Source organism: Cricetulus griseus, chromosome 2, assembly GCF_003668045.3.
Source record: "Cricetulus griseus strain 17A/GY chromosome 2, alternate assembly CriGri-PICRH-1.0, whole genome shotgun sequence".
Taxonomy (NCBI): Eukaryota; Metazoa; Chordata; class Mammalia; order Rodentia; family Cricetidae; genus Cricetulus; species Cricetulus griseus.
Genome location: NC_048595.1, coordinates 221,617,227 through 221,633,275, shown reverse-complemented (window position 1 = coordinate 221,633,275; position 16,049 = coordinate 221,617,227). Strand labels below are relative to the sequence as shown.

At 39.9% G+C, this 16,049-nt stretch overlaps 1 protein-coding gene across 5 annotated transcripts in view; it reads left to right on the top strand.

Moving 5' to 3' along the window:
* The window catches only part of Psma8 (proteasome 20S subunit alpha 8), a 32,619-nt gene that overhangs the window by 6,710 nt on the left and 9,860 nt on the right, over positions 1-16,049 (top strand). For all 5 annotated transcript variants that reach the window (XM_027404366.2, XM_035440267.1, XM_027404365.2 and 2 more), the window contains exons 3-4: positions 873-997; positions 5,216-5,338. In XM_027404366.2, coding sequence (XP_027260167.1) covers positions 873-997; positions 5,216-5,338 — 248 coding nt within the window. The remainder of the gene's footprint in view (positions 1-872; positions 998-5,215; positions 5,339-16,049) is intronic.

The following is a 16,049-nucleotide window of genomic DNA, read 5'->3' as shown; positions in this document are numbered from 1 at the left end:
CCGGGGTACATTTTAATTAGTACTAAAAGAGAAGTGAAAGGCTCTGCAGAGATGGCTCAGCAATTACAAAAGTGTGTAATACTTTTGCAGAGACTTGAGTTTGTCCCCCAGCAACCATGCCAGTCAGCTCACACTGCTTTTAGATCCACCTCCAGAGGAGGTGTACTTTTCTTCCTCTTTTGGTTCTGGCACACACACAGACACAGACACAGACACAGACACACACACACAGACACACAGACACACACACACACACACACACACACACACACACACACACACACTTCAAGTTAAAATAAATCTGTTTTAAAAAGAAAGTGGTGAAAGAAACAAAATGGCTGTAGAACAGTCAAATACCAATGTTGTCCTTAATTTATACAATCAGACTAACCTGTCAGCTACATGTTGCAGTCAGTCTCCAATTTCAGCTAGAACACATACTGTCTCCTTATCGACAGACTGAGAATGGTTTGGATGAGGTTTTGGCTATTTCAGAAGCTCTGTCAGAGTCTGTCTGTCTTAACAGCCTTGATTTTCAGAGTTTTCATTTTGACAAAAACTTGAGGAGTGATACATCACAGTTTTATCAAGTGTAATTTGAATACAGTACTTCAGGATGGACTACCATCCTTGCTCTCATAAGAAAAAAATCCAATTTACTAATAATGTTTAAACTAAACCATTTACTATTTCCTTCACAAATGAATCAGGGATGTGTGGAATTCAATCTTTAAAGGAAATAAATCACAATTAAGGCACATGACATTTTCTAGTTCTTTGATGAAGGTGTTACTGAAGGGAAAGGATGCTGTAAGCAAGAATTGGTAACTCAAACTTTTTGACAAAACTATATATTTTGACTGTTTTTACAGGTTTGACAGCTGATGCTAGGGTAGTAATAAACAGAGCCCGGGTGGAGTGCCAGAGCCATAAGCTTACAGTGGAGGACCCCGTCACTGTGGAGTACATAACTCGCTTCATAGCAACTCTAAAGCAGGTGGGCACTTATTCTTAACACAATTCTTCCTTTGGCTTTCTGCTTTCCAGTCATGGGTCCTGTCATAGAAATACTGCAATAGCTCTAAGCGCTTAGTCTACTGAGTGCGTTAAATTCCTATTCATTCTCAGAATTATTCATTCACCTATTGGGGTAAAGTGGGTTGCATCAATCACCAGAAATCAATATCAGTTTCAATTCTTGGAATAATTTTTTAAAGATAGTGTGAAATTTTTCAAGGGAAATTTTTATACTTGTGCAAACACAATAAAATATCATTCTTTACTTGGTGTTGATGGCGTATGCCTTTAATCCCAGCACTCAGGAGGCAGAGGCAGGCGGTCTACAAAGCTACACAGGGAAACCCTGTCTCAAAAGAACCATATATGTGTAATTCCCTGAAAGTTTTACAAAGAAAATATCCATTATTTTACCTGCAAACAGGTTTAGCTATGCTCTCTTCTGAAGCCATGCATGGCTGTATCATTGGGAGCTGGGAGTTAGTATGCATATAGGGCTGAGGTTTCACTTGCTGTTTGCATACTGTGTGTGGTGGCAGACTCTCCTTCCTGGATATTCTCTTGCAGCTATAGTGTTAGAAACTGTTAACATCTCTGATGGTCATTTGATAATGGACATCACTTCAGTTTCTTTTTTATTCTCCTCTCTGCTACCCTAACATTATTCTGGTCCTGGCTTATTTTGTTTTTGTTTTGTTTAATTATACTGTTAAGTTTTAGTAGGGGGCTCCTAGATTGGAGATTATAATTGATTTTAAGGCTCTTATTATATGTACCAAATGCTTTCTAGAAGGATGGAGCTAGTTTCTTTGTGCAACCAGCTATCTGGGAAAATTTGTGTTTCACAGTTAGTGAGACTGAATTTTCCACATGTTGGTTCACTCTTTATTTCTACTTGTGCAAATTATCCTTCTTCTTTTTTTTTTTTTTTTTGCTACATAACCTTGAGCAGGATGGTCCCTGTAAAAATTTGTGTCAGTTTATCTTCTCTTTAAAACATATTTTTTAATTACACTTATTCTGGGGGCAGGGGCATGTGTCACAATACATACATAGAGAAAAACCTTCAGGTAGGTCCTGGTGACAAAACTCAGGTCAGACTTGGTAGCAAACAACTTTACCCACTGAATCATCTCACCAGGCCTATATTCCCTTTTCAAACCTCTTTCTGAATTTAAAGACATTCATGTAGATATATATTGTATATTGAGTAAATTTCTCCATCTTTATCCCGTCTTCCCCCCCCCACACCCCTGTAGTTCCCTCTTCTTCTATGTAGTTTCTCTTCTACTTTCATGTCATGTACATACATGATTCTGTGTCTATATAAAACATGAACCAAAAATAAGAGAAAATGTATCATCTTGTCTCTTTAAGACTGGCATAATTCACTTAATATGATGGTTTCCAGCTCCATTCAATATCCTACAAAAGACATAATTTGGTTCTTCATGGTTAGGACATTCTGTATGCATGCATACCGTATTTTCTTGACCCATACTTTCTGTTAACAAACAGTTCTTAAGGGCAAATTGTAAAAGCTGTAGTGTTAAGATTGAATCCTGGCTTTCCTATATCTTACTGCCTTTAAGAGAAGATTCCTTTGCATTTCTTTGCCTCTCCTTACATATGAATGAGTGTTAGAATGCACCTGCTCACTGGCTTGCACCTCTACCTACTCTGGTAGAGCAGATACCTTGATTCTACATGGAGATTTTTTTCATAGATTCTTTGTAAGTCCAAATACTAAGTTTTTGAGATAAATAACGTATATCAAGTCACCCTGTTTTGATTTTTTTAAAAGTTTTGTTCATTTTAGAAGAAATTACAAAATTTTTGTTTTTCTACTTTTGCATTTTGTTTCAATTTTCTGTTATTACAAAAGAATCTATCAAAAAGTAAGACACAGCATACATACAAGGTTCTTAACTGTGGTTTTTAAGGCCTCTTCTGGAGAAATCAAGGCTTTGAATAGACTATGGAAACACAGTTGTAAGTCTGTGACAATAAGATTGCCACTGGGAAGGACTGGGCCTCTGGGACAGAGATAACACATGTTCACCTTTGTTTATATCACTTTTTCACTAAAATGAAGATTGAACAAGTAAGGTTAAAGGTCTTTCTCCTAAGATAATATGTAAAGGCATCTATATCATACCTCACTCAGTTGGAACAGAAACATTAGACAGTGCAGAGGAATTCAACATAACCCTGATTTTAAAAGAGAACATTTATGTTCATAGCTCAGTCATATGCATTCAAAAATCAAACTTTGCTTGTAAAACATGAAATATAATAAACTTAAAAATGAGAAAATAGATCCATAAATAGATAAGCCTGAAAGAAAGCCACTAAGAAGCTGTTTCAACCCACAGAATTATACAGAGCTACATCCAGCTAGAGTTAAGTAAGGTTACCTACATATTCAGTCCTTAGCTTTCTGTCAGGGCTGTCTCTTCATAGGACCGGTCTCATTGAGAATGGCACTCTTTGGAGCACAAATCCAGGAAGTTCCCTGTCATGAGAGTAATAAGAAATATAACTGGTTTCAGTGTTGCATTTTCTGTGGGGGAAATGTGTGCTTGTTTTCAAGAGAAACAAAAGATTCCTTTTTTTGAGACTGAAGAAAATGACCCGGCATACAGAGCACAAAGCATATTTGATAGCAATATTATCAAGTAGGAGTAGCCCCAACAGTAACTGCAGTGTCCCTCAAGGCAAACCAGGGCGTGCTTCCAAAGCACAGCTCATTAACTCCACTTCCCTGACAGCAAAGCAAAGACCCAGCCCTCTGCTGAGTCAGAAAGATTGTATACTGTCTTAGTCATGGTTCTATTGCTGAAAGAGACACCATGACCATGGCAACTCTTACTTAAGAAAGCATTTAATTGGGGTTGGCTTACAATTTCAGAGGCTTAGTCCATTGTTGTTATGTGAAGAGTCTGACACCACACATGCAGACTTGGTGCTGGAGAAGTAGCTAAGAGTTCTACCTCCTGATCTGCAGGAAGCAAGGAGAGAGAGAACTGGGTCTGGCATGGATGTTTGAAACCTCAAGTTTCAAACCTATTATACTCCAGTGTCACACTTTCTCCAACAAGGCCACAACTACTCCAATAAGGCCACACCTCTTAATCATTGTCAAATGATGATCCCGTGAGGACCATTCTTATACAGAGCAGACAGAACATGTTTTAAGACCATGCTGGGTGGGCCAAAGACTGAAATGGTTTTAATATGAAAGTAGAAAAGGGAAGGAAGGCACCCGGGAAAAGGATGGCAGGGAAGAGGGGACTGCTTGTGGGGGAAGGGGTGACTTAGACCAAAGTTGATGGCAGATATATATGAAGTGACTTAGTGAAGCACATTAGTGTGTATGTTAACCTTCAATTTTAATTTAAAAATGGAAAATACTAAAAGTTGAGTAGGGAGCTTTTAAGAAAAATAAGATATATAAGCAAATTTGTGATTATATTTTATAGATTGTATACATTAATTTCTTTAAAATGTCATTATGAATTAACAGTAGTCAAAGAAACACTAAAAAATATATACAATAAAATCAGAAAAGTAGGGGCTGGAAAGATGGCTCAGTGATTAAGAGCACTTAGCAGAGGACTGGAATTTGGTGCCTAGAAGCTAATGACTACCTGTAACTCCAGCTCCAGGGAATCCTATCCACTCTGGCCTCTGAGGGTCCCTGCATGCAACATGTACATATCCACATAAAGACATACACATATACATAATTAAAAACACTGAAAACATTTTGTAAAAAAAAAGAATCAAAGAGTAAATGTTGATGCTTTATTTACTGGAATTTTATTTGGTAAGTGGTATGTGTCTGTGGTGATTTGAATAAGCATGGCTCCCACAGACTCATAGACATAAATGCTTAGTCACCAGGGAGTGACTAACAGAATTATAATGATTAGGAGGTGTGGCCTTGCTGGAGTAGTTGTGTCACAGGTGCCAGGCACAGGATCAGGATGTAGCTCTTAGCTACTTCTCTCAGTATCACTCCTGTCTGCTGTCGTGCTCCCTGCCTTGATGATAATGGACTAAGCCTCTGAAACTGTAAGCAAACTTCCAATTAAATGCTTTCATTTTTAAGAGTTGTCTTGGTCATGGTGTCTCTTCACAGTAAAAGAATAGAAACTAAGACAGTGTTATAGTAAAATTAAATTTTATTTTCTAGAAGTATACACAGAGCAATGGACGAAGACCTTTTGGTATATCGGCCTTAATTGTAGGCTTTGATGATGATGGTATCCCAAGACTGTATCAGACAGATCCCTCTGGTACTTACCATGCTTGGAAGGTGAGTAAAAAATTTGTTCATTTTTCATAGAAGTTGTCGAATATATATGTAAATGCTTTATTGCTTTCAGGAACATGGGATAATTATGTTGCATTAAAATACCGAGTGTGACACAGACTATAGACTGTAGTCATTTAGCTCCTCAGAAATGATGGTTTAGGATAGTAAAAGACCTTTGTTCAAACCAGTGATGGTGGTACATGCCTGTAACCCCAGCTTTTACAAAGCTGGGGCCAGATAGTTGGTAGGTAGGGCAGCCAGGGTTGCATAGTGAGTTTCAGGTCAGCCTGAGGGAGATCTTGTGTCAGGGGAAAAAAAAAAAAACCCTCTAAACAGATGAATTAAAACCACACTGAAGTTTGAGTTCTATTAACATTTTCATACATGAATATCATTGGACTCCATTCGTATTTGTCCTTCCATCTCTCCCCCACAACAAGTCCTTATCAGGGCTACCCAGCATTGTCTATAAAAGACCTTTTAGATCAGGATGACCAAGAAGCTTGGCCGACACTTACAACTAATTCTATAGTTGGGGGGCGGGGGAGTAGGAAACAATCTTATAGAAACCAACCCAAAATAAACTGTTAAATTATTGTGCAACTGCCTCCTGCTCCAAGAACAGATGGGTTCTACAACTGAGTCTCTTCAGGCCTGCACGCAGACTTAGTCTAATAGCTGGACATTGTGGTGTCATATCAATCCAGAAATACCAATGATACCTTTACTGCCTGCATGTGAATTAAATAGCAGGGGGATGTCTGTTCTGGGCAGTAAAGACTGAGGCATCTTGCAAATGTGATCAAGTGAGTAGCTATAACAAGGCTAAGATTGCAGATGGGAACGTCACTGCCCCTTTATTGTTTCTCTAGCAGGTGAACCACTGCACAATTTAGTCACTAGCTGACTAGTTAGATTCTACTCCTGATATCACAAATTGCAGGTTGAGGCCTCACCAATACCTAGAAAAATCTGTAAGAGTTAGTTCCCCATTCCTGCTCCTTTGATATTCTCAGTGCTTCCTTGGAATTTCTATAAATGGGCAAGATTGAACATCTGGAACCAAATTAAAAAATGCTAGGTCAGTACTCAAGTGAATGGCCTAGGTCACTGTATGTTCTCACCTTAATTCCCTCTGTATATCTGAGGCTAGTTGTGCCTCTATGACCTAAAGGGAAAACTTATAACAGCACTAGATAACGGTCCCCTTTTTATATGTGTACATATGCCGATTCAGTGTGGTAAAGCTGCTGGTGCCTGAGCCCTAAGCCTCAATGGTACTCACCTTACTCTCCACCATCATGAATTTGCCGTGAGTAAATGAACAAATTTAACCTACATGTGAGTCACCTTCAATGAAGTAGTCAATGCTATTAACACTGCTGGAAAATCTTGGCTACATGCACAGTGCTTTAGCATTTTGTGTGATGGAATGATCATGAGCATACTACCCGTCTGCAAGTACAGTGGGGATTGCTCTGAGAAAACAATCAGGCTATTCTTTCACAGCCTGTATTTAATGGAGCTTCATTTGTGTCTGATAGACAGCAATGGTGTTTATTCACATGTGGAATTTGGCAGGGCATGTTCTCAGGACTGAACAGACTCAGGATTGTTCTGTGCAGAAAACATCAGATAGTATATGTTGCTAATGATACAATTCAAGGTTAAAGCAAAATTTGGAAAACAAGTATTTATCACAATGCACCCTACAGTTTCTCAGTATTCCTTTGATGAGACTATTGGTAAAATGAACGAGAATAATTATTTGATACTTTAGAATTGAGATGGGTCAAAAGTTAGAGTGTCTGTATAATTCAGTGAGCCAGTGTTTTCCAGGTGACCAAGACCAGTTGACTGTTGACTATTCAAAGTTAAAACTGATCATAGCACTATGAGCTGAGTCAAGAGAATAAAAGATTTGATTGTTGACTGTTGACTATTCAAAGTTAAAACTGATCATAGCACTATGAGCTGAGTCAAGAGAATAAAAGATTTGATCCTACCCTGAACTGTATATAGGGTTCAGGCCAGCCTAGGGAGGGGCCTTTGCAAAATACAAAGCAAAAACAAAAGCATGGCAATATATCACCATTAACAAACAAAATCCTAAACGAATGCAGGGCTTGTTCTGTTTGTTTGTCTTTAACAGGCTCTTTCTATGTAGTCCATGCTGGCTTAGAACTCATGTCTCAGCTTATTGTCTACAGAGGTTATAGGCAAGTACCACCATATCCTACCAAGAAATTTTAAATTTACTTTAAAATAATTGTTAGCCAAGAGATGTTAGTGTAAACAGTTTAAAATGTTCCCTTCTGTGGTTCCAGATTCTAACCTGTAATTAACTGTTACAGAGCAACTACCTTGAGTGGATTTTGAATACTTCACTGAGAGGGACATTAAAATGTCCTTTCCTGGCCGTGTGGTGGTGGCACACGCCTTTAATCCCAGCACTCGGGAGGCAGAAGCAGGCAGATCTTTGTGAGTTCAAGTCCAGCCTGGGCTACAAGAGCTAGTTCCAGGACAGCCTCCAAAGCCACAGGGAAACCCTGTCTCGAAAAACCAAAAAAAAAAAAAAAAAAAAAAAGTCCTTTCCTAACACTTGAATGAAGCTATAATTAAACTAAAGTAATAGCATTTAAAACAGTGAATGTGAAACAACACATAGAAAAATTCTGCGTTTTAGTGTGTGTGTGTGTGTGTGTGTGTGTGTGTGTGTGTGTGTGTGCATGCATTCAACTTTTTTTTAAATATATTTATTATATGTCCAGTGTTTGGCTTGCATGTATGCCTGTAGGCCAGAAGAGGGCACCAAATCTCATTACAGGTGGCCGTGAGCCACCATGTGGTTGCTGGGAATTGAACTCAGGACCTTTGGAAGAGTAGGTAGTGCTCCTAACCACTGAGTCCGTGCATTCAACTTTTTAAAGGATTTTTTAAAGATGTATTTCTTCTTATGTGCATGAGTGGGTGTTTTGCTTGCATGTATGTCTGTGTATCCATGTGCATGTCTGATACCAGGAGAGGGGGTCTCATCCTTTGGAACTGGACTGCAGTTGATGTTTGGTTGTCCTGTGGCTGCTTGGAATTGAACTCACATCCTCTGGAAGTGATATATAGTACTCTTAGCTGCTTATCCATCTCCCTGGTCCTGAATTCTACTCTAAAAGTTATTTTATTTTTAATTAAATATTAAAATAATTACATAATTTTCTCTTTCCTCTCCTCCCTTCAACATCACCTCCCTAATCCTGCTCCCTCTTTTTCTTTATTCTTGTTACACACACATGTATATGTGTGTCTGTGTGTATATGAGCCCATTTAATGTTACTTGTATGTATATGTTTTAGGGTTAGCCATTTTGTATTGGATAATCAACTATGGGCTTCTCTCTGGGGAAGACTAATTCTACCTCTCTCAGCAGTCATTGGCTGCAGTAACTCCACAGATGTGGGCCCTATGAGATTTGCTCCATCCACGTTGGCCTGTGCACATACATAGAAGAGGTGACTTAGATGTCTTTCTCATCTTATAGGCATGGAAACTAAGGTCCCACTTTAAAGATGCTATTTAACCTTAATTTTCCCACCAAACATCCTAGCTTCAAAACTAGTCACGTTGAATGGTTAGAACTTCAACTTATGAATTTAAGGGAACATAATTCAAATTCTAGTAAGTTGATATAAGTGCTATTGTTTTTATTTAAAATTGTGTTTTCCAGAGTGGGGTTGGGGATGGAGACAGGGAAGCTATGTGAGGATTTTGTAAGAAAAAGCTGTCTGAAAGCAGTTTGTAATTCAAATCTCCAGATCTTTGAGCAAAGTTTTGTTGCTTAAGCCACCTAGTTGGTGGTATTTGTAATGTAGACCAAAAAGACTAATACAACAAACAAATAATGGGCTTATGATTTTAAATGAATTGAACATTTTAACATTGTTTCAGTGTTTATTTCTATTTATTGGGTCTATATTTGATTTTATACCATAGTATTTATATGCTATGTAAATTAGCTTGCTACAATTTTGTGGTAAGAGACTCAGGATGCCCCTGAGTCAGAAACACTTACTACAGCAGGGAGGACATGAGGAATAGCATATTTGCATGGGTTGCCTTTGACCTGCAATCTCACAGGATTAATGGAATGAATCTGTTCAAGTCTCAGCAGAGCAGAGCCCTAGCAGGGATGGGGCAGGGCAAGACATATCCCCCAAAGACATCCCCTGCCCACCCCATCCCTGACCCACCTTTCCCAGCCAGGATCTGCCTTCCATAGCTCCACCACACCCTACCAGTCTGCTCAGATTTTGAATTCATTAACTGAATAAACCCTGCACCACATCAGAGGATGTGGTTATGTCTGTAAATGCAGCCAACTCCTTCAAAATGTGCCCTATAGACATCTCCTACAGGCTTGTTAATCCAGTCAGGTTGATAAGATTAACTGTCACAGGACCCCTGGAGCATTTTCAACAATGATTTGGTAAATCCCCCCTCTCTCCTCTCTTTCTCTCTCTCTCTCTCTCTCTCTCTCTCTCTCTCTCTCTCTCTCTCACACACACACACACACACCTTGTCCTGCTTAGTAATATTTAGGAGTATAAATTGCTGACTTCTAATAAGAATATGTAAGCCTTTTGGATGGTTCAGATGGGACAGGTATTCTGGAACTAACTGTAAGCCTCTTGGGAAGCTCAGACGGGACAGGTATCTTTTATTGTTGTTTTTTAACGAGCTAACCCCATTAGCTTGGGTCCTTCATCCATTCATCTCAGTGGATGCTTGGAGAAGGACCCCAAGAAACCATGATGTGGGGAATACATTGGGTAAAGCAAGGGGAGTGTCTAGGGGTACACAACAGTCTCAGGATTGATGCTCTTCCAGGCTTGGGCAGCCTGTCCCATGTTGATTGGTCAACTGGTTGTTATGGCCTATAGCCTCCCCCCAGGGCGGTTGCTATGCTCTGCATGTTACTGCTGTAAAGCGCAGCCCTGCCAGCTAACTTCTGATTGGTTCCTTGCCATGAGGAAGGTATCTGATCTCCTAGTGACTGGGGCAGGCCCAGCAAGGTCAGGCAAGCACATGTTGAGTCTTTCCTGCAGCCTGTCATGGCTGCTAAAGCAGGGGGCTAGTCCCTTCACATCATCTACTTGAATCTCAGCTGGAAGTATTCTCTTGAGCTTTTGAAACCTTATCAATTCTTTTAAAAGTCATTCTTTTCTAATTATTTCCTCTTACATAAAAATGTACTAGAGAAAGTTTGTGCTAGCTTTGAAGATTTATGGAAAATACTAATCGTGTATTTTATGATGAAAAATATGGCTTTCAGATTATTACATTCTGAATTTCTTTTGCTATAATACTGTTTAAATGTTTAAAAGTAATATTTAGTAAAATTTAATTATAATTGAATATGTGACTGAAGCAGTTCTGAAGTATATATGCCTAAATATGTACCTATGAAATTATTCATGCTTATAAAAATCTGTTTTCTTTCATTTATATATGGCCTATAAATTTTTAGTATATTCTTATCATTACCACTCAAATTTTATATTCTAAGATTTGTTTACTATTTATTTTTTTAAATTTTTCATTTTAAAGCATTAAAATTAGCTGATAATGAACACTGATAAACACTAATATGAATGGATATAATGAACACTAGTATGGGTGACATGGTTATTAATGAAAAGATTATCATTTACCACTTTGTCAGGAAACTCACTTTCATAGACTAAGGCCCCCATCACTAATGGTACTGATGATTTGGGGACATGTTTTGCTGTTTTCAACATTGGCCATAGTGCTTAAAATTGAGAAATAGTATGTTACATGTCTTTAAGATAATACTTTCTCCAAGTGTTTTTCTTTTGATGTTAAAGGTATATAACAAGCTCCACGTACTTGAAGGAGGTGTTTCTCTAAAAGAAATGAATGTTTCATTATTGAAGCACCTTTAGGTATTCCAAAATGCACTGGGGATATTTTAAATGTGGTTAACTTCATAGTTAACTAGTCCCTTCAATTTTTCTTTTTTGCTGTTGTTGTTTTGAGACAGTGTTTCTGTGTGTAGCCCTGGCCATCCTGGAACTCACTATGTAGACCAGCCTGGTCTTGAACTCATAGAGATCCACTTGCCTCTTCCTCTTGAGTGTTAGAATGAAAGACATGTGCCACCACACCCGGCTTCTTCAAATTATTTTAGTTTAGAACCGCTTCATCTTGCATCTTCCCTCTCCAGACCCTGGTCATCCATGGAACCTACTTTTGAAGCTGATACCTTAAAGACCAAACCTCAGGGCTGGAAAGATTTTATTTTTTAAATTTAAAATATTTTTATGTACATTGGTGTTTTGCCTGCATGTATGTCTGTGTGAGGGTATCAGATTTTGGAGTTACAGACAGTTGTTAGCCTCCAGGCTGGGATTGAACCCAGGTCCTCTGGAAAGAACGGTCAGTGCTCTTAACTGCTGAGCCATTTCTCTAGCCCTGAAAAGATTTTTTAAAAAAGTTTTAAAAAATATTTATCTTTTTATGTGAACAGATGCTTTGTCTCTATGTATTTATGTGCACCACATGCATGCCTGGTTTCTATGGAGACTAGAAGGTGTCAGATCCCCTAGAACTGGAGTTATGAGTGATTATGAGCTGCCATGTTGGTTCTGTGAATTGAACCTAAATTCTCTGCAAGAGCAACAAGAGCTCTTAAATGGTGAGCCACTGCTCCAGCCCATTATTAATGTGTGCACATGCATGTGCACATGGGATCCCATGTATGCCACAAGGTCTTAGGAGTTGGCTATTGATTGTAAGACCCCGGGAAAGCTCAGGCCTCCGGGATCTCAGCCCAGGACTGCAGTCATCCCAATCACCAGGTGGATTCAAAAGCTTGATGCAAACTGCACGAGGCTTTATTGTTGTTTAACGAGTTAACCCCATGTTAGCTAGGGTCTTTCATCCACCCGCCATGTTGGATGGCTAGAAACAACAGCTTGAACCGTCTGCATAGAGATCTTATAGGGCAGCGTAAGGGGAGTGTCTAGGGGTACACACAGGCTCAGGATTGGTGTGCTTCCAGGCTTGGAGCGCCTGCCCTGTGTTGGTCAACTGGTTGTTATGGCCCATAGACCCTCCCAGGGTGGTTGCTATGCTCTGCGCGTCATTGCTGTGCACTTGTCCATAAAGCACACCCAGAGCCGTAAAGCATAGCACCACCAGCTAACTTCTCATTGGTTCCTTGCCACGAGACAGGCATCTAACCTCTTAGTGACTAAGGCAAGGTCAGACAAGCAAGTGTTCAGCTGTTATTGCTGCCGAAATGGGGAGCTGGTCCCTTCATTGATAAATCTCTACACCCCCATATTAAGTCTCTTCACCAATGCAATAACTTAGATCAGGCTGAATTAAAGTCTAAGTTTTAATCTGAGCAAAGTATTCCTGGGTGGTCCCAGAGGAAGAGGAGAAACTATGAAAGAGAACCACATGGCAATAGGCATGGTCTTGAGCAAGTGGGAGGAGCTGATCCTTGGCAGGCTTTGTCAGGGGTGGTGTCTGGAATGGGAAGAGTGAAGCCAGGAGGAGCTCCCACCTAAACAGTTTTATTCCAGCTTGCTGTGTGTTTTGGAGATAGAAGTAAGGACTCCAGAGTTGTAAACACATTTGTGAATCCTTGCTGGTCCATCCTGTCAGACTCTCAAGAGATTCTGAAGGATATTTAATGGAAACATCTGACTCATTATTATTAAAAACACTTGGCTTATCTTGTTTTCTGTTGTATATATTTCAAAATTTATAGGGATCATTACTAATTTTATATATTATGGATAAATTTTATTGGTTCTACATCTTTTTAAGGTTTTTATACATATATTTACAATTAAATATGACCATATCTAGCCCTATTCTACTTTCCATGTTTCCTCAACTTGTCACCCTTCTGTGGTGATGCTTTATTTATGATATAACAAACAAAAGCTTGCCTGATCAGAGTATAAAACTAGCCATACTAGTTAGCCATACAGGCCAGGCAGTGGTGGCACTCACCTTTAATCCCAGGACTGAGGAGACAGAAGCAGATGGATCTCTGTTAGTTTAAGGCCACCCTGAGCTACACAAAACTGATCCAGTCTAAATGAGAAACAGAGTTCACACAAAGGTGACCTCAGCACTTGGAATCCCATGCCTTTAATCCCAACACTAGAGAGGAATATAAGGTAGGAGGAGACAGGAGCTGAAGGTATTCTGAGGTTTGATGCAGTCTTGGTGAGTATGAGGAGCAATGCACTTGGGAGCAGTCTGAGGTTTGGTGATCACCCATTCAGTCTGAGCATTGGTAGAAGTGAGAACTCTCTAGTGAGTGGCTTGGCTGCTTGCTTCTCCATCTTCAGCTTTAACCCCAATATCTTGGCTTTTATTATTCATGCCTTTCTCTCTCTCTCTCTCTCTCTCTCTCTCTCTCTCTCTCTCTCTCTCTCTCTCTGTGTGTGTGTGTGTGTGTGTGTGTGTGTGTGTGTGTTGTGGTTTAAAAAATCCTAATTTCAGTTATTGTTGCCCATATGTGCATGAATGTGGGATTATGCACTGCACCAATGGCTACATCCTCAATAAGGATTCTCCTTCCTCCCACTATTTACTGCCAGTAAATTTACTACTACTTAGTACAGAGTTGGGACCTGGAGGTTGCCTGCCCCATAGCTGCTGGCAGTCTTGCCATAGCCAGCTCATGTCTAGGAATGGGCCAATCAACATCCAAGGGGAAATGCCCTAATGTTCCAAAGGAAATACCTGACATTCCAATGGTTACAGCTATCACCAGATGTTCCTTAGACTAGCATGTGCCTATCTCCTTTCACCAAGACACCCCTAGATGAATGTCAGCCAATCAGGGATCCTGAACCTTACCCAACCTCTGTTATGATAAAAACCCCACCCACAACTGAGCTCAAGGCTCTCTGATCGCACTGCCGAATCAGACACATGGAGGGTCCAAGCTCAAGCTTGAATAAAGGCTCTTTGCTTTTGCATACAGATTTGGACTCCTTGGTCTTTGGGGGACTCTTGCTATCTGGTATAACTTTAATAATGAAAGGTTTCTATACCCCAATATTAAGCCTCTCCACTGACACAGTAATCCAAATCAAACCAAATTAAATGTTAAAAGTCCAAGTTTGTTGGTAAAATGCTCCTGGATGATTTTTCGGTCCCTAGAGAAGAGAACAAAAAAACATGGCTGGTCTCTAAGGGGCAGTTTAAATACTCTGTAGTTTCTGTCTTGACCTTTCAAGGCAGGTTTTCTGAGATGGGAGGCAGCAGTATTTGGAGAGAGAGAAAAATGGGAGGGAGGGGGGACTGAGGTGAAGCTTCCATCTGAACAGATGATGCTTGTAGAGGTCTACAGTGAAATAGAGCAAATGGGACAGAAAGAAAAACAAAACACACAATTCAAACACTAACAATTTTAGTGATAGCACCAAGGTACTGAGAGAAGGGCTGTAGTTGTTAAAGGAGATGAGGCCTGCTCTTTACTAGAACAAAGGGTGCCTTTAGGGCCAAACCCTATACAGCCAGGCTTCTAGCTTCCTAAAAAGAGAGCCCAGGACTTTTTTTCTTGCTCCTAGAAAGCCAACACCAGGCAAAAGCTTCTGGCAGTGTGATTCAAGGGAGGCAAGAGTCTCTCCAGATGGCACCAGAACTAGATGGTATGATGCTGGCTTTAGATATGGAGGATGCCACACAGTACCATTCTGCATCCTTCCTTCATGATTTCAAATAGGCTACCACTGAGGCTAGGTAACATGTGACAAGGGGAGTCTGAGAGATGAAATGACCATGAAAGCCATTAAATGAAGCTGTAAAAATGAAGCCTGGACTTCAGACCCCAAGATATTGGACATGTCAGAGATATGAGACATGCCAAGGAGAGCTGCATACCAGGAGTAGAATGAGCCTGTGAGAGAGAAAGAGATAGAGGGAGACAGAGAATGAGAAAGAGGGAAAGGAAAGATGGAGGGCTCAACCATATAAGTTCTTTGAAACTAAAGCCCCAGATATTATTTAAATGGAAGCACCCCCTCATCTCTCCAGACCCTGCCCCCTTTGAGAAAGGCTTCCAAGCAGTGGCTCTTCTTCCACAGCTGCTCAAGACCATGCCTACAAGGTGTTTAAGACCTTGTCTCTAGACCTGCCAAGTGATTTCTCTCCTGCCCCCCCACCCCCAGGTCACCCAGGAGTTACTTTGCTCTATTTATTAAACCCAGTCTTACTAATTTGGCTGGATTTGGCTTATTGCATCATCAGAGAAACCCACAACTGGGATTTACAAAATACTTATCTGATACCAGACATGGAACTGCAGGGTTTGGTGTTTGCCTTTCTAGGTTCCCATTTTGTTTTGATTAGTATTTCCTCACTATACCCAATTCCTCCCTTTTGTAAAGGAAATGTATATACTATGCTATTGCATTTTGGAAGTATGTAATTCATATTTTATTTTTATAGTGGTTAAAATTAATACTTTTAATCTGGAAGATACTTTGGAGTTTTAAACACCATTGGGACTGTCAAAGACGATGAGGATTTTTGTTGTTGGACTTTATAAATGAATTTTGCAATAGGATATGGCCATGAGGCTATGGGGGACTGGGACTGTGGTGGTTTGAATACATTTCCCCCCAAAGGCTTGACTCTTTGAACACTTGATTCTCAGTTGCTG